General features: G+C 55.3%; 1 protein-coding gene across 8 annotated transcripts in view; it reads right to left on the reverse strand.

Moving 5' to 3' along the window:
• Positions 1–2,276: 2,276 nt before the first annotated feature.
• The window catches only part of LAT2 (linker for activation of T cells family member 2), a 28,582-nt gene continuing 7,493 nt past the window's right edge, over positions 2,277–23,365 (reverse strand). The window contains exons 2-17 of one of the 8 annotated variants that reach the window (XM_063668269.1): positions 20,873–21,030; positions 20,504–20,661; positions 17,886–17,991; positions 16,480–16,757; positions 15,490–15,612; positions 14,680–14,719; positions 12,004–12,047; positions 11,782–11,830; positions 11,536–11,573; positions 11,171–11,206; positions 11,055–11,085; positions 10,152–10,207; positions 8,029–8,088; positions 7,617–7,796; positions 7,052–7,176; positions 2,277–3,168 (exon numbers count right to left, since the gene is read on the reverse strand). In XM_063668269.1, coding sequence (XP_063524339.1) covers positions 7,070–7,176; positions 7,617–7,796; positions 8,029–8,088; positions 10,152–10,207; positions 11,055–11,085; positions 11,171–11,206; positions 11,536–11,573; positions 11,782–11,830; positions 12,004–12,047; positions 14,680–14,719; positions 15,490–15,612; positions 16,480–16,555 — 840 coding nt within the window. In that variant the 5' untranslated portion in view covers positions 16,556–16,757; positions 17,886–17,991; positions 20,504–20,661; positions 20,873–21,030 and the 3' untranslated portion in view covers positions 2,277–3,168; positions 7,052–7,069. Of the gene's footprint in view, positions 3,169–7,051; positions 7,177–7,616; positions 7,797–8,028; positions 8,089–10,049; positions 10,208–11,054; positions 11,086–11,170; positions 11,207–11,535; positions 11,574–11,781; positions 11,831–12,003; positions 12,048–14,679; positions 14,720–15,489; positions 15,613–15,877; positions 16,446–16,479; positions 16,758–17,885; positions 17,992–20,503; positions 20,662–20,872; positions 21,031–23,365 lie in introns of those variants that run through there. The other 7 variants (XM_063668271.1, XM_054494430.2, XM_054494429.2 and 4 more) reach the window with 7 other exon arrangements.

A 23,365-nucleotide genomic window follows, 5' to 3' on the forward strand; every position in this document is an offset into this window, starting at 1 on the left:
TGTTTGCTTCTGGGACGTCTGTGCCCCACAAGTGTTTGAGTTTGGCCTCCGCCCCATTGATGCGGTGACGGAGTGGAAAGGCGCAGAGAAGCTGAGGGCGGTCTCTGATCTGTGTGTGGGTTGACATTTTAGCTAATAAAGCCTTGCAGTGTTTGTTGACAATAAGGTGACCATGTGAAGCCTCGAGAAAAACCAGCTTCCTGTCTTTACTGGCCTTGGCAGCCTACAAGTAGAAAAGGCGATTAGGTAGTAGACCCACAAGCTCATCTCGGTTCTTCTAGAAGCCTGAAGGCGCCACTTCCCCAGGGCGAGGGCAGGGTTTGCTGTCTTTCCTATTTAGACTGATTTCTCAGAATGGCCAGGTGGCGAGCCTTTCAGAGAGGGCGGCAGAGTGGAGAGACGCAGCCCAGCCCTCAGGAAAACACCATGACGCTCTTCCTGTGTTCTAGACCATACTCTGCGCTTGCTTTAGAATTCCCCAGAGAATTTCCTACTAATTTGTAGAATTGCCTTTTTTTTTTTTTTTTTTTTTTTTTTTTTTTTTTTTTTTTTTTTGGTAAGATACTATTTTTTCCCTATTTGTTTTGTTTTAATTTTTGAGATTGGGTCTCGCTCTGTCGCCCAGGCTAGAGTGTAGTGGGCCAATCTTGGCTCACTGCAGCCTCAACCTCTTGGGCTCAAGTGATCCTCCTACCTCAGCCTCCCGAGTAGCTGGGACCACAGGCATGTACCACGATGCCCAGCTAATTTTTAAATTTTTTGTAGAAATGAGGTCTCACTATATTGCTGGGACTGGTCTCGAACTCCTGGCCTCAAGTGATCCTCCCACCTCAGCCGCCTAAGTGCTGGCATTACCGGTGTGAGCCACCATGCCTGGCCCCTTTGGGCACGGTGGCTCACGCCTGTAATCCCATCACTTTGGGAGGCCAAGGCGGGTGGATCATATGAGGTCAGGGGGTTCAAGGCCAGCCTGGCCAACACGGAGAAATCCCATCTCTACTAAAATACGAAATTAGCTGGGCATGGTGGCGCACGCCTGTAATCCCAGCTACTCAGGAGGCTGAGGCAGGAGAATTGCTTGAACCCAGGAGGCGGAGATTGTAGTGAGGCAAGATGGTGCCATTACACTCCAGCCTGGGTGACAGCGAGACTCTTACAAAGAAAAGGAAGAGAAAATTGTCCCTGAGGTTGTACAGTCAGGACTTCAGGGTGTGAAGTAACAGGCGGGCGGCAGTTGGGTTCTAGATGTTTCTTCTGATTTCCTATTTTTTTTTTTTTTTTTTTTTTTTTGAGACGGAATCTCGCTCTGTCCAGGCTGGAGTGCAGTGGCGCGATCTCAGCTCGCGGCAAGCTCCGCCTCCCGGGTCCACGCCATTCTCCTGCCTCAGCCTCCCGAGTAGCTGGGACTACAGGCGCCCGCCACCACGCCCGTCTAATTTTTTTTTGTATTTTAGTAGAGACAGGGTTTCACCGTGTTAGCCAAGATGGTCTCGATCTCCTGACCTCATGATCCGCCCGCCTCAGCCTCCCAAAGTGCTGGGATTACAGGCATGAGCCACCACGCCCGGCAAAAATCTGTGAACCTGATTTCCTAACTTGTCGCATTAATTTCTTCTCATGGGAAGAGTCCCTGGGCCATCCCAGAAAGACGGCTGGACTTGGGAACTAAGATCCCATCCGCAGCCCTGATGCTCTCAGGGTCCCTTTTTATTAAACAAGAGCTGTGGCCGCCATTCCCTTAAGGCTTTTTGTGTTCGGTTATGTTTTTTGAGACAAGATCTCCCTCTTTCCTCCAGGCTGGAGTGCAGTGGCGCGATCTCGGCTCACTGAAAGCTCCGCCTCCCGGGTTCACGCCATTCTCCTGCCTCAGCCTCCCGAGTAGCTGGGACTACAGGCGCCCGCCATCATTCCCGGCTAATTTTTTTGTATTTTTAATAGAGAGGAGGTTTCACCGTGTTAGTCAGGATGGTCTCGATCTCCTGACCTCGTGATCCGCCCACCTCAGCCTCCCAAAGTGCTGGGATTACAGGCGTGAGCCACCGCGCCCGTCTGTGTTTTGTTATGTTTTTTGAGACAAGGTCTCCCTCTTTTGCCCAGGCTGGAATGCAGTGGTGCAATCATAGTTCACTGCAACCTTCTGGGTTCAAGCGATTTTCCTGCCTCAGCCTCCCAGGTAGTTGAGACTACAGGCATGCACCACCAGGCCCGGCTAATTTTTGTATTTTTATAAAAGGTTTTTTACCTGAAGCAGGGGAAAGGAGACACAGGATAATCACTGCTTTTCAACTAAAATGGTTTTATTGAGATGTTTTGGTTGGAGGAGATAACTTTTTCTGGCAGCATTTCTGACTCAAGTTCCCTCCGGGCCCCAGCTCTTCCCATGAGACAGTCACAACACTGTCTAATCAGCTCTGCAGAGGCCAGCCCTGGAGCAGAGGAGGATCCAGGGCCATGGAGGGGACCTACTCTGCCCTGTTCTGGTCACTACTTCTCTAGACTCTCACGCACTATTGTCCATAGCAAGTGACATTTCCACTGGAAGCGCATAAAGATGGCGACAGCCTCATTTCTTCCTGAGTGAACTGAAGCCCAAAGAAAGGGGAGGTCCCACCAAAGGGGAGGAGAGCCAGGGCCCCACCCAACCAGGATGCTGAAATAAACTACATGTAATGCTTTCTTGGAGACAACACAGAAATCTCTACTCTGAAATCCAGAATATTAAATATGGCTCCCCCTCTATAAGTTAACTGTACAAGCTTATCAATCATTTAAAACCCCAGCAATCACCAATAGCAATTAGGAATCCAAATTCTTAGCACAAAAGGACACAGGTACCAGTGTTGGACAGTGGTTTTGGTATGGGGACTGGGTGACAGCTTATCCTAAATCCTGCGCATCCGTCCATACCAGGAGCCAGGTTACCCTCGGTACCAGGTGCCTGCCCCACAAAGCCCAGGTCGGGAGAGGGCTTGGTGACGGGGCTGCAGCCCCCGTGAGTAACTGTCCTTTCCCGGGCTGTGCGCGCATGGCCAGGTGGTCCTCAGGGTGGCTGGTTCTCTTTCCAGGAGCAACCATGGCAGGGGCTGAAAAGTTGAGTAGCTCTGGGAAATGGTCCTTGGAAGGCAGCGACAGGTCCGTGAGCACAGTGATCCCTCTTCGCCTTGGCTCCTGAAATGAAGAGGAAAGTCTGTAGAAGGAGGTTTGCTTTGATCAGTATTTTGTTCCTGAGAACCATAACCACTGGTTTGGGGACAGCATTGAGCCTGCCTCCTGGCTGAGAACAGAAGCCATACATCAATAACTGGGTTTCTTTTCTTTTTCTTTTTTTCTTTTTTTTTTTTTTTGAGACTGAGTCTCGCTCTGTCACCCAGGCTGGAGTGTGGTGGCGTGATCTCAGCTCACTGCAAGCTCCGCCTCCCAGATTCACGCCATTCTCCTGCCTCAGCCTCCGAAATAGCTGGGACTACAGGTGCCCGCCACAACGCCCAGCTAATTTTTTGTATTTTTAGTAGAGATGGGGTTTCACTGTGTTAGCCAGGATGGTCTCGATCTCCTGACCTTGTGATCCGCCCGCCTCGGCTTCCCAAAGTGCTGGGATTACAGGCGTGAGCCACTGTGCCCGGCTTTTTTTTTTAAAGACGTAGTTGCCTAGGCTGGAGTGCAATGGTGCGATCTTAGCTCACTGCAACCTCCTCCTTCCAGGTTCAAGTGATTCTCATGCCTTAACCTCCCGAGTAGCTGGGATTACAGGCACACACCACACCTGGCTAATTTTTGTATTTTTTGTAGAGACGGGGTTTCCCCATGTTGCCCAGGATGGTCTCAAATCTGACCTCAGGTGATCAGCCCGCCTCAGCCTCCCAAAGTGCTGGGATTACAGGCGTGAGCCACTGCACCTGGCCTCTTCTTTTTGTTTTGTTTTGAGACAGCGTCTTGCTCTGTGGCCCAGGCTGGAGTGCAGTGGTGCAATCACAGCTCACACAGCAGCTCAACATCCTAGACTCAAGCTATCCTCCCACCTCAGCCTCCGAGTAGCTGGGACTACACATGTGCGCCACTACACCTGGCAAATTTTTGTATATTACGTAGAGACGGCGTTTCACCATGTTGCCCACCCCTGTCTCCACTGCTGCCACCCCTGGCCCAGATGGCACCAGTGCCTGGGTCCTTCCTGGGCTTCCTGTACCCACTATCCCAGTACCCATTTGTTGCCCAACAGCCAGAGAAATTGAATTAGAAACATCCAGCCAGTCTTTTGTCCAAAACCTTCCCATTAGCCAGGCATGGTGGCTCATGCCTGTAGCCCTAGCACTTGGGGAGGCTGAGGTGGGCCAATCACCTGAGGTCAGGAGTTTGAGACCAGCCTGGCCAACATGGTGAAACCCCATCTCTACTAAAACTACAAAAATTAGCCAGGTGGGGTGGCGTGTGCCTGTAATCCCAGCTACTTGGGAGGCTGAGGCAGGAGAAACCTGAACCCAGGAGGCAGAGGTTGCAGTGAGCTGAGATCACGCCACTGCACTCCAGCCTGGGTGACAGAGCGAGACTCCCTCTCAAAAAACAAAATAAAATAAAATAAATACAAATTAGCCGGGTGTGGTGGCAGACACCTGTAATCCCAGCTACTCAGGAGGCTGAGGCAGGAGCATCGTTTGAACTCAGGAGGCGGAGTTTGCAGTGAGCCAAGATTATGCTATTAAACTTCAGCCTGGGCAACAGGAACGAAAAAAAAAAAGAAAAAACAACCTTTCTGTCTCCCTCCCTCCCTCCTATCTCATGCAGTGAAACCCCAAGTGCTGGCCCTGCCTGGTCAGCCTCCCCACCTCCGGCCTCGACCTCCGCTACTTTCCCCTCACGCGCTCCTCCCTGGCCCCTGGCTTTGCTCAGACCTGTGGGGTTCACTCCATCCTGGGGCCTCCGTTGTCCCCTCTGCCTGATGTCCTTCCCCCGGATGGGGTGAGGAAGGGAGCTCTGAAAGGCTTCCCTAGCCTCCTTCCTTAAATTGCAACACCCCGTCTTGCCCACAACCCCACACTACTTCCTGCCCCGCTTCCCTGTTTTGTTTCTCTCTGCCAGACTTAACCACCAGTGAACATGCCATGTCTTTTTATCTGTTTTCTTTTTTTTTGTTTGTTTTTGCTTTTGTTTTGTTTTGTTTTGTTTTGACAGGGTCTCACTCTGTCATCCTGGCTGGAGTACAGTGGTACAATCATAGCTCACTGTAGCCTTGAACTCCTGGGCTCAAGCGATCCTCCTGCCTCAGCCTCCCAAGTAGCTGGGACTACAGGTGCACACCACTATGCCCAGCTAATTTTTAAATTTTTTGTTTTTTTGAGACAGGGTCTTGCTCTGTTGCCCAGGCTTGAGTACAGTGGCGCGACCACAGCTCACTGCAGTGACCATGGCTCATTGCAACCTCCCAGGCTCAAGTGATCTTCCCACCTCGGCCTCCCGAGTCAGCGGGACTCTAGGGCACCCACCACCATGCGTGGCTAATTTTAAATGTTTTTGTAGAGGCTGGACATGGTGGCATGTGCCTGTAATCCCAGCTACTTGGAAGGCTGAGGCACGAGAATCGCTTGAACCCAGGAGGCGGAGGTTGAGTGAGCCGAGATTGCGCCACTGCACTCCAGCCTGAGTGACAGTGATACTCTGTCTCAAAAAAAAAAAAAAAGTTTTTGTAGAGACAGAGGTCTTGTTATGTTGCCCAGGCTGGCCTCAAACTCAGAGGCTCAAAGGGTCCTCCCGCCTCAGCCTCCCAAAGTGCTGGGATTTATAGGCATGACCACTGTGTCCAGCCCTAGCTGTTTTCTCTCTCCCACCAGAATGTAAGTTCTAAGGGGTCAGGGGTTTCCTGTTCTTTATGTTGGTGTTCCCAGCACCTAGAGCAGGACTTGCCCATAGCAGGGGCCCAGTGGATACTGGTTGAATGAATGACGTGGGGCTCTGCACACTTGGCTCAAACTCCTGCATCTGCCTCTGGGGCTGACTGTTGACCGCCCAGGTTCACTGTGGTTTCCACCCTCCAGCTTGCTCGCTGAGATGACGGCCTGGGTCTCCCAGATGGGGACTTTGGGCAGCCTTCAAGGCCCTCTGGGGGTCCATCCTGCTTCCCAAGCTGTAGACTCAGCCTGGGCTTTGATGTCTGTTGTCTGACCACTGGGGCTTCCATCTCCTCCTCCCCTTACTTCAAGATGTGACCTTGGGCAGGTGACTTAACTGCTCTGTGGCTTTGGGTGCTAAGAGATGGTGCACGTGTGAGCGCTTAGCATCACACCATCTCACTGGCCTGCGGTGGCTCCTCAGTGCGTCTCAATCACTTATATTTCCCAATGTCCCTGCCTCCTGTCTGTTTCCAGCATTGACCGAGTGCTTGCTGGGCTGAGGCTTTGTGTGTGATGTCTGTTTTTTTATTTATTTATTGAGACGGAGTCTTGCTCTGTTGCCCAGGGTGGAGTGCATGTGATCTCAACTCACTGCAACCTCCGCCTCCGGGGTTCAAATGATTCTCCTGCCTCAGCCTCCCAAGTAACTGGGACTACAGGCGCCCACCACCATGCCTGGCTAATTTTTTGTTTTTAGTAGAGATGAAGTTTCACCATGTTGGCCAGGCTGGTCTCGAACTCATGACCTCAGGTGATCTGCCTGCCTCGGCCTCCCAAAGTGCTGGGATTACAGGCGTGAGCCACCGTGCCCAGCCATGTGTGCGGTGTCTTGTCTGAGAGGTGGGTACCAAGTGAGGAACTAAGTTCTGGGAAGTTGTCACTTGGTCCAAGGTCGCAGCCAGGAGGATGCAGTGGAGTTGGGAGACCCACCCGGTGCCCACTCCTTTGCCCCTGAAGTCACCAGAATTCCCTGCCTGACGCCCCTGGCCAGAACAGAGGAACAGAGTCGCCAGGCTGCCCTCTTGGAGCACCCATGGGTGCACCCTGCAGCCCCCCACCATGGCCCCTCCACCCACACTCTCAGCTGTTCCCTTGGATTGGGGGTCCTGCAGCCTGGCAAGACCTCCAATCCTTGGCCCATGGCAGCTGGAGAGTAGGGGCTGTACCTTTCTTCTTGGTCTGCCCTAGGCTTCTGTGGCCGCCACCTCCCCATTCACGTAATCCGGTTCCCCATCCTCCTCCTCGTCTGGGCTTCCCACCGGGCCAGGGGGTGCTTCTCTCTGGAGTTGCCCTGCGGACCAGCGGGCAGACAGGTCATCGAGTGGTTCACATGGAGACACCCATGACTGCTACCCCAGACTCAGACCCCCAGACTCCACAAAACAGCCTGCGGGAAATGCTACGCCTGACAGGTCCTGGCGGTGTGTGTCTGTCCCGTCTCTGGGATTTGCCGGAGATCATCCTGCCGTGAGAGCAGGTGAATGCGTTACTCTGTGCATGCAGCTGGAAGGGGCAGCCTGCCCGGGAGGACCTGACCCCACCCTGGAGGCTGGGCGGCTGCCGAGGGCCGTCCTGTGTGGTTCAAGTCTCTGCAGCTGCTCCTGCACCCAGGCATCACTGCGGGGTTAGCTGGACTGGCTGGAGGGAAGCCCACTTTCAGCCCGCCCTTCCAGGCCAGTCCCTCAAGCCTGTGCTAAGTGGATCACCCTGCCTCTTCTCCCGGCCACCTACCCATGACCTTCCTGGACTCGCGCCACTGATGGATGGATGCTGAGTTCTGATAATCCTCAGATTCCTCATCTTCTTCCGGGGAGGCAGAGGGACAGAGACCGGAAGTGGGGCCAGTCTTCAGGGCCAGCGACAGGCTGTGGTCCCCTCTGCAGAGGCCACCTATGCCCTCCTGCTGGGCACCTGCAGAGGGAGAATAGGCCCCCCTTGGCTCAGTCCCACAGAGGTGCCAGGAGCCAACAGAGCCGCCTCTGAGGATAGTAGGGGCAAGGCTCTACCCATAGGTACCCGGGGATCCGAGAGCCTTCGGGCTTCAAAGTGGGGGCGGCCTTTGAGCAGTGGGGAGTGCAGGGGCACCTGGCCAAGGAGGCCTGCCGCTCCCAGCCCCAGCCTGCCTCTGGCTGGGCAGCCTCACCTGTCTGTGTGGTTTTCTGTTTGCAAATGAGCACATTCTCGTAGGAATTGGTATCATCATCTGCAGGAGAGAGAGGAGCGGGCACGGGGGTGTGGGCAGACCCTGCAAGGCCTGGCTCGTCCTCCCGCTCTGTCCTGCCTTCCCTTTGCAGGGGACCTCTTCCGCCAAGCCCTAGCCCTCTGGGTCCCCTGGGACCTCAAGCCTTTTTCTGGATGAGCTTCCTAATGGGCGCTGGCCTGGCACCCCTGCAGGCTCTTCCCTGAGCCCTGAGCCCCTTCTCTGTCTTCTTTGTTTCTTGTTGAGACAGTCTCGCCCTGTCACCCAGGCTGGAGAGCACTGGCAAAGTCAGCTCACTGCAGCCTCCAACGCCTGGCTCAAGTGATCCTCCTACCCCGCAGCCTCCTGAGTAGCTGGAACTACAGGCGTGCACCACCACGCCCAGCTAACTTTTAAAATTGTTTGTAGAGAGGATCTCGCTGTGTTGCGCAGGCTGGTCTTGAACCCCTAAGCTTAGGCGATCTTCCCAAAATGCTGGGATTACAGGCGTGAGTCACTGTGTCCAGCCTCCTTCTCTGTCTTCTGAGATCCCCTCCAAATGCACTCTGGAGGGGCTACTCTGGTGGGGGCTGCAATTCAGGCCCACGATGGGTGGCTGGAGGGAGGGAGGGGGGCAGGAGCAGCCTCAGGGGCTCATCTTTATAATCAGGAGCTCTCCCTAGAGCCACTATCGGGAGGGGGCTGGACTCTTCCAGATAGGGCAGGGCAGGCTGGGGACGCTTTGCTCGGGGACCCAGGCTGAGTGTGGCACCTCAGCGCCTGGCACCCCATCTTGGCCCTGTAATGGGGAAGCTGGGCTCTGACCGATGCCCCACCCAAAATCCATCAGTGATGTTGGGGGTCCTAAGAAATGAGCACTGCCAGCCTGGCGGGGTGGGTCACGCCTGTAATCCCAGCACTTTGGGAGGCCAAGGCGGGTAGATCACCTGAGGTCAGGAGTTCAAGACCAGCCTGGGCAATATGGTGAAACCTTGTCTCTACTAAAAATACAAAAAATTAGCCAGGCGTGGTGGCAGGTGCCTGTAATCTCAGCTACTCGGGAGGCTGAGGCAGGAAAATTGCTTGAACCCGGGAGGCGGAGGTTGCAGTGAACCAAGATTGTGCCATTGCATTCAACCTGGGTGACAGAGCAAGGCTCTGTCTCAAAAAAAAAAAAAAAAAATGGAGATGGCAGTGGTGGGGGGCAGAAGAGGACCCCCGAACACCATGGTCCTACCCAGTATGGTCCAGGCAGGAGCCAGGTCATGGAGCTGGATTCAAACCCCAGGCCCATGCACCTCTCAGCAGGCACTGCCCACCCTGAGTCCTCAGTTGCCCTTTTTTGGGGGGATTTTGTTTTTGTTTTTGTTTTTGTTTTGAGATGGAGTCTCGCTCTGTTGCCCAGGCTGGAGCGCAATGGCACGATCTCGGCTCACTGCAGCCTCCGCCTCCTGGGTTCAAGCAATTCTCCTGTCTCAGCCTCCCAAGTAGCTGGGATTACAGGCATGTGCCACCATGCCTGGCTAATTTTTTTTTTTTTTTTTTTTGTATTTTTGTAGAGACGAGGTTTCACCATGTTGGCCACACTGGTCTTGAACTCCTGACCTCAGGTGATCCACCCACCTTAGCCTCCCAAAGTGCTGGGATTACAGGGGTGAGCCACCACACTTGGCCTCTCAGTTGCTCTTTCTATAAAGCAAAGGCATTCAGGGACCAAGGTTCTGGTGGCCTCAGAGCCTGCAGGGACCACCATCCCAGGTACCTTCTGGGGTCAGGAGAAGATGCTCAGTCCTCGTTGACAAGGACCTGGCCTCCCCCGACCTCCCCAAGCCAGCCCTCTAGTTCCCTGCCCTGTGGCCCACTCCTCTCTCCCACGCCCTGTGCCCAGAGCTCTCCCGCGCTGACCTGCCCGCCCCCATCCCTCCTTGGCCCCCGCCTGCAGCACAAGCCTCCTTCTGCCCACCCAACCAGCTCTGCCAATTTACCTGAACCCAGGCCCAGCCTCCTCTCCTGCCTGGAGGTATGGCTTCTGCCCCGAGCTCCCACACCACTTCCTCCCCCGCCATCGGCTTTGTCCTTCGCCTCACCTTCCGGGGGCTTCGAGAACCGCCCCCAGTTGTAATACTCCATGGCAATGGGGTCTCTGGCCAAGAAAACATACACAACACAGGTTTCAGGGCAGGCTGGAGGTCAGGTTGGGGGCTCCATAAGGGGGCGGTGAGGCCAGGGCTGCTCCCACCATTGCTCCTCTTGGGGGCCATGGGGGTCTGCCAGGATCTCCTCTCTGATTCCCCCACCCCCACTTCCTGGGACCCCCTGAGCCACCGGGGGCTGGAGCCACTCTTTTTTTTGAGACAGTCTCTGTCGCCCAGGCTGGAGTGCAGTGGCACGATCTCGGCTCACTGCAACCTCAGCCTCCCAGGTTCAAGCGATTCTCCTGTATCAGCCTCCCGAGTAGCTGGGACTACAGGCACGCACCACCATGCCTGGCTAATGTTTTTATTTTTAGTAGAGATGAGGTTTCACCATGTTGGCCAGGCTGGTCTCGAACTCCTGGCCTCAGGTGATCTGCCTGCCTTGGCCTCCCAAAGTCCCGGGATTACAGGCATGAGCCACCGCACCTGGTGAGCCACCTTGCTATGTGACCTTAGGCCATTCCCCATCGTTTGCCCATCTGTGAGATGATGCAACACCCCCAAGGGATTCTGGGGGTCCTGTAGCTTGTCTTTGACTGGGTGATGCTGAATGAGTCTCTACCCCCGCCCCTGACACTCTCTGTCCCAGAGCAGGGCAAAGTCCAGTCCCCCAAAGCCAGGGTTACCTAAGAGACAACAGTGTCGCCCAATGCCTGCCTGCCAGGAGAAGGAGGGGAACCTGGATGCCTCGTTCCAGTGCAAGAGGTGGTTCCTGGACCAGGACGCCTAGGGCTGTGGCAGGCAGGTGGGGCAGGGGGAGAGGCGGGGCAGGGGGAGAGGACCAAGGTCACTCACATGTAGGCTTCCTCCGACCCGTGTCTGCTTCCTGCGGGAGGAGGTGAGAATTGGGCCTGAGCCCCTGGGCTGTGGCCCCCACCATAGCCTCCCCCTTTCTCCAGGAGCCCACCTACCTTTGCTGAAGTTCTGGTACCTGGAAGATGCTGGACCTGGAAGAAAGACCCAGCTCATTGCTCTCTCCCCTGGACCCTGCTTTCCACCCAGCTCGGGTGCTGCAGCCCAAGGCAGGGCCAGCTATTTCCCGTGTCTGAGCCTTTGCAGTGCTCCCTGTCCCCTCAGTGGGGCATGTGCGAGTGTGCACCCTCCCCCTGCCAGGACGATTCCAGGAGCCCGCCCTGCCCCAGCCTGTGTGTCTTTCCTGGGGAGGCCTCGCCTGGCCCCACAGCCCCCACTGCACGATGCCTGTCCCACGGGGTTTTCGCCTGTCTTAGTCCCAGCTTGGCTACGCCTGTCCCTGTCCCTGCCCTGTGCCACTCACCCTCCAGGCTGGGGGAGAATTGCAACAGCTTGTCCTTCCTGCAGGGAGGGGAAGGAGGGAGTTAAAGGAGGGGCGGTAGGGGAGAGGGCCCCCAGGACACATCTCCCCCATCCCCCTTGTGGGGCCTTCATAGCTGAGCCCTGGAGCTCTGGGACCCGGGGAGGGAGGGAGGTCTTGACCTGGGCTCACCAGGTGGGGACCTCCAGGACTTTCCTTCTTGTCACTTCCTGGGGGGTTGTGACCTACCTTGTGGGTGCCACGTCTGCCAGGGGTCCTGGCCATGCCTGCCCGACCACTGCAAAGGGCAAGAAGTGGGGTGTTGGCTGGGCCCCCAGGCTAGCCCAGCCCCCTCACCCCATCATCCCCCCACATCAGGCCTGGCCACGGTCTCAGGGCAATGGGGACCGAGATAACTTGATAGGGACACCCCCAACCCAGACCCCAACCCGGGGACCCTTGGAGACTCACAGGAGTAGGTCCGGGACCCCGTAAAGCTCTGTTGGTCCTCACGCCTGGAAATGCATGGGGCTGTGCTGAGCCTGGGCCTGGTCTCCCACAGCCCAAGAACACAGGGACAGGAGAGAGGGACAGGCAGGGACGAGGAGGGAAAGCAGAGGGATGGACCGGGGCGACAGTGGGGAGGAACTGCTGCCCTTTCAGGCCTCATTCTCACGGCTCCCCCTGCTACCCCCCCCTTCTCTGGCCCCTCCATGCACTGGGTGCCCACCCCTCACACAGCCCTGGGCTGGAGCCCGGCTCTCAGCCAGACCCATCCCAACATGGCCTCAACAGGGCCACATCCTGCCGGGGGGGGTCCCAGGCCCCTGGAGACGGGTCAGGAGGGGTCTGTGGACAGGGCTATGGAGGCAGCCCTGAGATTCTGGGGCATGAGGGTGAATGAAGGCAGGTGCTGAGGGAACCAGCAGTGATTTGGGGTAAATTATTTCAGCCAGGAGTGACAATGAGGCTGCCTCCCACCTGCCGGTCCCAGGGAGTGTTTGCAATTCCTTAAAAAAGCACACACTCTAGGCCCGGCGTGGTGGCTCACACCTGTAATCCCAGGGCTTTGGGAGGCCGAGGCAGGCAGATCACCTGAGGTTGGGAGTTCAAGACCAGCCTGACCAACATGGAGAAACCCTGTCTCTACTAAAAATACAAAAATTAGCTGGGCATGGTGGTGCATGCCTGTAATCCCAGCTACTCAGGAGGCTGAGGCAGGAGAATCACTTGAAGCCGGGAGGCAGAGGTTGCAGTGAGCCAAGATCATTCTACTGCACTCCAGCCTGAACAAGAGTAAATGTGGCTCCACCTCTAAATAAATAAATTAATAAATAAATAAAAGACTATTCCTAGCCTTCCTTGCACCAAAGTGTGGCCATGGATTAAGCTCTGGCCTATGAGATTCAAGCCAAGGTTGTTGATATTTCCAATAAATCTTTTTAAATGGGGGCACTGGCAACTGGGAGACACCCTTTGTGTCCTTGTTCATTCTTTCTTCCTGCTGCTGGGAATGCAGAGATGAGGGCCGGCACCCCAGCTGCCATCTTGGACCATGAGGTGCTCTTGAAAATGGAAGCTGCCATTACAGATGATGGAGTAGATTAGCTCGTTATTAAAGCAGGTTTGGGGGCTCCTCCTCTGAAACAGAATGGGTACCTGACCCAGCCTTCCAAGCTGCTGGAGGACTGGGGCTCGGGGTGACCTGATTTAGGAGAGATACCCTAAATCTACAGGAGAGAGTCAGACGTGGCTTCCTGGGAGAAGCAACAGAGGAACGGAGCCTGTGCTCACAGCAGTCACTTCATGCAGGCTGGTGGGACTGAGCCCAACTGAGGTGACAGATGGAGAGGCAGGCACAGGCATTCCAGGGAGAGGACCGAACAGCTCCCCTCCACCTCCCACATGGGGACGCTGAGTCTGGCCTTGACCATCTATAGCTCTAAGATCAATCAGGGGGCCGGGGGTGGGCAGGGCCTGAGGGAAGAGGGGAGAGGGGAAGTGTCCAAGGAGCCAAGCGTGTGGGGGGCATCGGGGGAGGTTGCAGGCAGGCCAGAAAGCCACGTGGCCAGAAAGACCCAGAAAGGTCTAACCCCGGCCCACGATGAGCAAGGATGGGAAGATTCTATTTTCAAATCTCACTGTGGTTTTTCAGTTGCAAAAGGAAATGAGGAAGGATGTGTGTGCGGGTGTGCGTGTGTGGGTCATGAGTGACTGCTCGGGGGTGCACGTGGACCTCCAAGGTCTCCTGGGCCCACAACCATTATCTTAATCAAAGGACAGCCGTGGCCACTGCCCATGTGCCCGGGTTGTTCTGGGTTTCAGCCCCAGTCTGCAGTGTCGAATCCACTGCCCTTCCCTGGGTTTTTCTCACAGTCCTTCCCTGGTCCCCCGAGGGACTTGCCCACATCCTCCCCTGAGCTCCGGCAGCTTTTTCCAGGGGAGTCTCTGACAACGTTCACATTTCACCCTGTGCCGGGGTCTCTGTCTCTTGCATTGCAGGGGGAGAGCAGACTAGCCCCGGGGTATTGGGGTCAAAGGGAGGCTGAGGACACAGGTGCCTGGTGGACTTCTATTTTTTTTTTTCTTTTCTGAGACGAAATCTCTCTTTTTTGCCCAGGCTGGAGTGCAGTGGCACAATCTCGGCTCTCTGCAACCTTCACCTACCGGGTTCAAGTGATCCTCCTGCCTCAGCCTCCAGAGTAGCTGGGAGTACAGGGACCCACCACCACGCCCGGCTCATTTTTGTATTTTAGTAGAAATGGGGTTTCACCATGTTGGCCAGGCTGGTCTCAAGCTCCTGACCTCAGGTGATCCACCTGCCATGGCCTCCCAAAGTGCTGGGATTACAGGCGTGAACCATTGTGCCTGGACTTCTGGAGGGGTTCACAGGCAAGCTGAAGAGTAGCTAGCCCCACAGCCCAGGCATCCCCGCCTCCCAAAGCCCTCCCTAACCCAAGCTGCAGCAGGGCCGGGACAGCCCCTGGACACTTCCTCTCCCTTCTCTGATGGCTAGGGACCCGCTAGAGCTTGGCACGGAGGAGGTGTGAGTGAAGGGGTGAAGGATGGGGTGCCAGGAATTCCCTTGGGGACGCCCATGCCCAGGGCACATGAATACACCAGGCTAGGGACATCGAGGCAACTCACAGACTTCTCTGCTGGTAGATTTTCTCTGACCTCTTTGCACCTGCAAGAACAGGCCAGGATTAGCAAAGGGTCTGGGAGCAGCTGCGAGCTGAGGTCAGACACCCTCCGCCATGTCTTGTCTCCCAGCAGGACTCAGACAGGACTTGGGGGCCAAACTGTCAATCATCACCGGCCACCTGATATTAAAGAATATTTGGGACCAGGTGTCATGGCTCCCTCCTGTAATTCCAGCACTTTGGGAGGCCGAGGCAGGAGGATCACCTGAGGTCAGCAGTTCGTGACCAGCCTGGCCAACATGGGGAAACCCCATCTCTACTAAAAACACAAAAATTAGCCAGGCGTGGTGGCAGGCACCTGTAGTCCCAGCTACGCAGGGGGTTGAGGCAGGAGAATCGCTTCAACCCGAGAGTTGGAGGTTGCAGTGAGCCAAGATTGCACCACTGCCCTCCAGCCTGGGAGACCAGAGCGAGACTCTGTCAAAAAAAAAAAAAAAAAAAAAAAAAGGGTATTTGCTCACCCTTTTTTAGAAGAGCGAGAGGCTAGAAAAGTGGATGCCACAGGCAGCCTTGCCTCCCCTCCCTCGTCTGGGGCAATTTCTCTGGCCCAAGATATCACAGTTGACCCAGCAAAGCCAAAGCCCTTGGGTGCACCTGACCATTGTCTTCAGGGGGCAGTTTAGGGGTTCAGGGGTCACATCACGAGGTTCATCTGACCGCCCCTTCTGACCACAGCCACGTCTGGACCTGAGAGGGTCTCTGAGATGCACCGTCCACAGCTTCTCCCCATCACGTCCCCAAGACCCCCACTTACCTGGGCGTGAGCAGCGCACACACAGGCTGGCCGCCACCCCCAACAGCACCAGCAGCGCTGCTCCGGGCCACAGCAGTTCAGTCCCCGAGCTCATGTTGGCTCCTGGTATTGCCTCCTGTGATGCTGAAATGGGAGGTGCCCGTAAGCAAGGGGCCCCTTTTTCAGGAATCCCACCCCACACCCCCACTGTGCTCGGACAGCCCCATACCTAAGCCCAGGCTGCGGAAACACCACTTCCCCTCCCCGCGCCTGCACTGGGCAAGGACAGGACCAGTCCTGTTTGTCCCATGTGACCCCAAACCAACACCTCTGCCCTGTGGGCCATCTTCACCCTTGATAAGTGCTGGAAGGTTCTGGGGGCCCACAAGACAGCCCCATGTGCACGCACACAGCCCTACACACAGCCTCGCTTAATCCAGACAGCTGCCCTTTGAAGACGAGGTTCACTGCATTTCACAAATCGAGAAACTGAGGCCACAGAGCTCATGTCTGCTAAGTGGAAAGATGGGATTCAGGCCCCAGTGTCCTGCCCCTAACCCTGGCTCTGCCCATCAACCCACAGTGGGTTGCCTCCAGTAAACCCACCCTGGCTCCTGGAGGTGACAGTCTGTGGCCACCACTCACGCAGAAGCACCCGGAAGCCCTCGCCCACCCCAGAGCAACTCAGGGCTCCTCTATGCTTCCCAGGACCCCTCTCAGTCCACCTCCTGCGTTGGGGTCCCCCCAGGACAGGACCTGGGAATGGGGCTTCCATTCCTGAAACAACTGCAAGCCCAGATTCTGCCTGTGGTGGGAGCTGGGAGGAGGGAGGTCAGGGAACCCTTCTTGGAAGAGGTGGCCCAAGAGCATGAGGTGGAAAAAGGTGATCCGCAGAGGGATGGGGCCCTAGGGCACTGCTGCAGGTGGCTGGGATGACATGAGCTGGGATGCCAAGGATGGGCTAAAGACAGGATGTTCGGCGGGAGGGAGCCCTGAATCTCTAGCTGGCACCTGACTGGCTTCTTGGTCTGTGGCGGGTCCCAGCCTTGGAGCCACGGCGTGATGACCAGGCCTCAGCAAAACACATGCACACCACCCACCGTGGCCTGGTGAATGGAGGCGTGGCCCTCTCGAGTGGGCTTCCAAGAACTGTTGCAACTAGAAACAGACCCAGGCCAGGCGCGGTGGCTCACGCCTGTAATCCCAGCACTTTGGGAGGCCAAGGCGGGGAGGATCGCTTGAGGTCAAGAGCTCGAGACCAGCCTGGGTAACACGGTGAAATTCCGTCTCTACAAAAAAAGACAAAAAAAAAAAATATATATATATATATATGTGTGTGTGTGTGTGTGTGTGTGTATATGTGTGTTGTATATATATATCTCCAGGCATGGTGGTGCATGCCTGTGGTCCCAGCTACTTGGGAGGCTGAGGCAGGAGGATTGCTTGAGCCCAGGGAGATCAAGACTGCAGTGAGCTGTGATCATGTCACTGCACTCCAGCCTGGGCAACAGAGTGAGACTCCGTTTCAAAAAATAATAATAAGGAGACCTGGCCCCCTGGAGATGGCTGGGGACAGAGTTGAGGGTGGTGGGGTCTCTGAAGGGGTGGGGCATGGCAGGCATTTGTGGAGCCAACACTCCCGAGTGTCCACTCTCCCCCACCTGCCGTGTCCTTCCCACCCTGGCCACCAGTGAGGAGGGCTTCTCCCCATCCCACAGCTGGGGATGGTGAGGCTTGGAGCAGTAAACAGGACTTAAAAGGAGGAGCTCCAGCTGGGCGAGGTGGCTCATGCCTGTGATCCCAGCGCTTTGGGAGGCCAAGGCGGGCAGATCATGAGGTCAGGAGTTTGAGACTAGCCTGACCAACATGGTGAAACCCCGTCTCTACTAAAAATACAAAAATTAGCTGGGTGTGGTGGCGCACGCCTGTAATCCCAGTTACTCAGGAGTCTGAGGCAAGAGAATCGCTTGAACCTAGGAGGTGGAGGTTGCAGTGAGCGGAGATCACGCCACTGCACTCCAGCCTGGGCAACAGAGAGAGACTCCATCTCAAAAAAAAAAAAAAAATGGCTGGGCGCGGTGGCTCACGCCTGTAATCTCAACACTTTGGGAGGCTGAGGCGGGTGGATCATGAGGTCAGGAATTCAAGACCAGCCTGGCCAAGATGGTGAAACCCTGTCTCTACTAAAAAAAAATACAAAAAATTATCCGGGTGTGGTGTTGGGCGCCTGTAATCCCAGCTACTCAGGAGGCTGAGGCAGAGAATTACTTGAACCCAGGAGGTGCAGGTTGCAGTGAGCCGAGATTGCGCCACTGCTCTCCATCCAGCCTGGGCAACAGGAGCGAAACTCTATCTTAATAATAATAATAATAACAATAATAATAATAATAATAATGGAGGAGCTCCAGGCGGCCTACCTCCTGCCTTGGGATCCCCCTGAGGTCCACCAGGACCTGGGCTGTCCCCCTTGAAAGCTGCGTGGCTTTGGACAAGTCTCAGGACCTCTCTGGACTTCCCCAATCCCTGCGGTAAGATGACAGGGAATCTCCATGAGGCCCTAAGCCACCGTCAGAGGCGCATCACAGAGAAGCCACCAGGCCTCTCCCCAAAAGCCAAGTGAATCAGTGGGAACAAGTGAATTTCTGAGCTGTGTGACTGGCACGACCCGCGTCACCCCGGGAGGTTGTCCAAGGAAAGCTCTGCTCTCTGCTTCCCATGGCCCGCCTGGGCACTGCCCTTCTCCTTCCTCGAAACTCACCTTGCCTCAGTGCCCCCAGCCCCTCCAGCATGGCCCAAGTTCATCTCAGGCTTGTGAGGTTGGAGCACCTTGTCTTGGGGGAGGGCTCATGGGACCAAATCTAGCCTCTGCCTGAGAGCCCCCCGCCTGTTTTCTCATCTATAAAATGAGGTCGGGCTGGGTACAGGGACTCACACCTGTAATCCCAATACTTTGGGAGGCTGAGACGGGAGGATCACTTGAGTTTGAGACCAGCTTGGCCAACATGGTGAAACCCTGTTTCTACTAGAAATACAAAAATTAGCCAGGCGTGGTGGTGCAAGCCTATAATTCCAGCTACTTGGGAGGCTGAGGCATGAGAATCACTTGAACCGGGGAGGCAGTGAGTTGCAGTGAGCTGAGATCACGCCAGTGCGCTCCAGCATGGGAGACAGAGTGAGACACCATCTCAAAAAATAATAATAATAATACATTAAATAAATAAATAAATAAATAAATAAAATGGGATCAGGCTGGGCGTGGTGGCTGTAATCACAACACTGGTAGGCCAAGACAGGAGGATCGCTTGAAGCCAGGAGTTGGAGACCAGCCTGGACAATGTAACAAGGCCCTGTCTCTACAAAAAGATGAAAAAATTAGGCAGGCGCAGTGGCACATGACTGTGGTTCCAGCTACTCGGGACACTGAGGCAAGAGAATTGCTTGAGCCCAGGAGTTGGAGGCTGCAGTGAGCCAAGATCACACCACTGAACTCCAGCCTGGGTGACAGAGCAAGACCCCGTCTCTAAAAACAAAAAATAAAATTTAACAAACAGTCGTGTGTCTGCCCCCAGACTGAATACATCCTGTGCTGTTGGCAGGGTGTGGTGGTTCACGCCTGTAATCCTAACACTTGGGGAGGCTGAGGCGGGCAAATCATCTGAGGTCAGGAGTTCAAGACCAGCCTGGCCAACATGGTGAAACCCTGTCTCTACTAAAAATAAAAAATTAGACCAGGCACGGTGGCTCACACCTGTAATCCCAGCACTTTGGGAGGCTGAGGCGGGCAGATCACGAGGTCAGGAGATTGAGACCATCCTGGCTAACATGGCGAAACCCCGTCTCTACTAAAAATACAAAAAATTAGCCGGGCGCGGTGGCGGGCGCCTGTAGTCCCAGGTACTCGGGAGGCTGAGGCAGGAGAATGACATGAACCTGGGAGGCAGAGCTTGCAGTGAGCCGAGATCGCGCCACTGCACTCCAGCCTGGGTGACAGAGTGAGACTCTGTCTCAAAAAAAATAAAAAAAAAATTAGCCAGGTGTGTTAGCACGTGCCTGTAGTCCCCAGCTACTTGGAAGGGTAAGGCAGGAGAACTGCTTGAACCTGGGAGGTGGAGGTTGCAGTGAGCCGAGATCATGCCACTGCACTCCAGCCTGGACGACAGAGTGAGACTCCGTTTAAAAAAAAAAAAAAAATTCTGTGCTCTCTCTGTGTCTGTCTCCCTCTGTCTCTGTCTCCCTTTGTGTGTCTCTGTCTCTCTCTCACTTTCACTCTCCCATCCAGGTTCTGAAAGCAGGTGGGCTGAGGTGGAGGGAGCGGAGGGTGGGCCCTTTGAGGCCCCCAGGGGCTGGCAGGGCTGGGCGGGGTGGGGAGTGGGGGCTGCCACAGACCACGGCTCTGCAGAGGCCAAAATAGCACTAAAGGGAAGTGGGCAGTTTTCATATGAACAAAGATTGCCAAGAGCTGGCTTCGGGGAAGTTCTCGGGGCTGGGCTGGAGGAGCTACAGTGTCTGAATCCCGCCCAGAAGGACGCTCGAGACCACCCTGTCTGTTCTCCCAGCCGCTCCCAAGCCGAGCTGCAGTTGGGGACACTGGGGTTGGGGAGGGGGCAGCCTGGCTTGAAGCCCTGGATGGCTTTATCCACTAGACTCTGCTCTGGGGTCTGTTGGTTTTTTCATTTAGTTTTTAATTTTATTTTTTTATTTTTATTTTTTAAAGGGATGGGAGTCTCACTATGTTGCCCAGGCTGGTCTCCAGCTTCTGACTTCAAATGATCCTCCCGCCTTGGCTTCCCCAACTGCTGGGATTACAGGTGTGAGCCACCGTGTCTGGCTGGTCCTGTTGCTTTTTCCAAATAACTCTGGGCTTCAAACGAGGCTAGCTGGGAGGGAGAGAGGGAGGCGGGCGGGTGCGGCAGGGGCCTGAGCAGCCCTGGTCCCAGGGACAGAGCTGAGGACCAGGTAGGGGGCTGGGCAGGGAGGCGGTGGGGGTTCTCCACATGACCTGGGGCAGGACCTGGGCCCTGGCCTGTAATCTCACCGTTTTCCCCTGACCTGTGTAGGTGATTACAGTCCCATTTCACGGATGAGGAAACCGAGGCTCCCAGGCCAGGGCAGCCACTGTTTTGGCTCTCGGCCACCCTTCACCAGTCTCTGGCAATGATGGGACCACCCTGGGATGTCCCAAGGCTACGCAGGCTGGACAGGGGAAGGCGAGGGCAAAGAGTTGTCAGAAGCCCAGAAACAAACTGATCCCTGAAGTGCCACAGGGCCTGGTGCCAGGGTGGGGTGGGGCCGCGGGAGGGGGCGCCAGGCATCCAGGCCTCTTCCCACCCCACCCAGTGGGGCCAGGAGCTCCTGGGGGATGGGGGACAGCCTGAGGACCGAGGCACCCCTGGGAAAGGCTTACCTGAGAGTCCAGGGTTCCTCACCGCGGCCACCCCATCCTGAGACCGCACACCTGCCCGAGCTGATGCCAACACCACTGACACTGGCGGGCGGGCAGGGCGGGCTTCCTGCCAGCCACTGAATCATCCGTACATCCGTCGCTCTGCCGGACAGGCTCAGCTATGAAGGAGGGCGGGGGGGGGAGGGAGGGGAGGTGGGGGAAGGAGGCGGGAGAGAGAGAGAGAGAAGAGAAACAAAGTGAGAGGGAGAAAGAGAAGAAAGAGAGATAGGGCCGGGCGAGGTGGCTCACGCCTGTAATCCAAGCACTTTGGGAGGCCGAGGCGGGTGGATCACATAAGGTCAGGAGTTCAAGACCAGCCTGGCCAACATGGTGAAACCCCGTCTCTATTAAAAATACAAAATTAGCTGGGCATGGTGGCATGTGTCTGTAATTCCAGCTACTTGGGAGGCTGAGGCAGGAGAATCCTTTGAACCTCGGAAGCAGAGGTTGCAGTGAGCCAAGATCGCACCACTGCACTCCAGCCTGGGTGACAGAGGGAGACTCCGTCTCAAAAAACAGAAGGAAAAAGAGAGAGACACAGAAAGCAGAGAGACACAAAGAGAACAGGAAAATATGGACACACACTAAACACACACATAAACACAAAAAGTCACACAGAGAGGAAGAGAGATACACTCCAATACACAGGGAGCAAGATAATGAAACTGAGGTGCTCCTGCAGATGGCAGATATGGAGACACACATACGCTAAAAAGACACACACAGGCAGAAATTCACACCCATGGGCCGGGCGTGGTGGCTCATGCCTGTAATCCCAGCACTTTGGGAGGCCAAGGCAGGCAGATCATGAGGTCAGGAGTTTGAAACCAGCCTGACCAACATGGTGAAACCCCATATCTACCAAAAATACAAAAATTAGCTGGGTGTGGTGGCAGGCGCCTGTAATCCCAGCTACTCGGGAGGCTGAGGCAGGAGAATTGCTTGAACCCGGGAGGTGGACGTTGCAGTGAGCCAAGATAGCACCACTGCACTCCAGCCTGGGTGACAGAGCAAGAGTTCATCTCAAAAAAAAAACAAAAACAACAACAACAAAAAAAACACACACACACACAGGCAGAAATTCACACCCATGGGCCAGGCGCGGTGGCTCATGCCTGTAATCCCAACACTTTGGGAGGCCGAAGCAGGAGAATCATCTGAGGTCTGGAGTTCAAGACCAGCCTGGCCAATATGGTGAAACCCCATCTCTACAAAAAATTTAAAAATTAGTTGGGCATGAGATGGACCAAGAGACACAGAGAGAGACACACGGAAAGATACAGAGAGCCACAGACTGTCAGAGATACACACAGACGGGGAGAGAGTAAGAAACAGGGAGATAGAGGCCAGGTGCAGTGGCCTGCACCTGCAATCCTAACATTTTTGGAGGCCGAGGCAGGAGGATCGCTTGAGAACAGGAGTTTGAGACCAGCCTGGACAACAGAACGAGACCCCATATCTAAAAAAATTTTTTTAATTAGCTGGGTGTGGTGGCACACACCTGTAGCCCCAGTGTTTTGGGAGGCCAAAACGGGAGGATTTCTTGAGCCCAAGAGTTGGAGGCTGCAGTGAGCCGTGATCATGCCACTGCACTCCAGCCTGGGGGACAGCAAGACCCTGTCTGTAAAAACAATAAATAGGCCGGGTGTGGTGGCTCACATCTGTAATCCCAGCACTTTGGGAGGCCAAGGCGGGTGGATCACCTTACTTAGGTCAGGAGTTTGAGACCAGCCTGGCCAAAATGGTGAAACCCCATCTCTACCAAAAATACAAAAATTTGCCGGGTGTGATGGTGGGTGCCTGTAATCCCAGCTACTCAGGAGGCTGAGGCAGGAGAATCGCTTGAGCCCAGAAGGCGGAGTTTGCAGTGAGCCAAGATCGTACCACTGCACTCCAGCCTGGACAACAGAGTGAGACTCCATCTCAAAAAAAAAAAAAAACCCAAAAAACAAAACAAAAAATTAAAATAATAATAATTATTATTATTTAATTAATAGCTCGATGGCCTTGGGCAGCTGTTTAATGGTCAATAGCCCAAGGCAGTCCACCCACTTGTGAGATGTGGCTTTATTGACCTCAGGTGCCAGAGCATCCTGGACTCCACAGGGAACTGTCTCACTCAGTCCCCACGTCTGTGTGGATGGCAGCCGCAGTATCCACCCCAGGACTGGGCACAGGAGCAGCGCTGGGCAGTAGTGGGCTGTGGTCCCTTTGCCTGTGCTATGAGCCGTTCTCTGCACCCCTTGATGCCAGGAGCCTCATCTGTGCAGTGGGGTGATGAGACCCCCAGGGCTGGGGCGGAGCAGGGCTCTCCTTCCTTCTCCCACCCTTTAGCACCCTCTCCGTCCGCAGCCTCTGACACTCATGCCGTCCACTCCTCCACCTGTTTTTGGTCACTTGTTCCATCTGCCCTGCCCTAGTGGCCTCTGCAGGGGTCTCTCTGTCCCTGCCCTG

This window comes from Pongo pygmaeus, chromosome 6 (genome assembly GCF_028885625.2).
Source record: "Pongo pygmaeus isolate AG05252 chromosome 6, NHGRI_mPonPyg2-v2.0_pri, whole genome shotgun sequence".
NCBI classification, from domain to species: domain Eukaryota; kingdom Metazoa; phylum Chordata; class Mammalia; order Primates; family Hominidae; genus Pongo; species Pongo pygmaeus.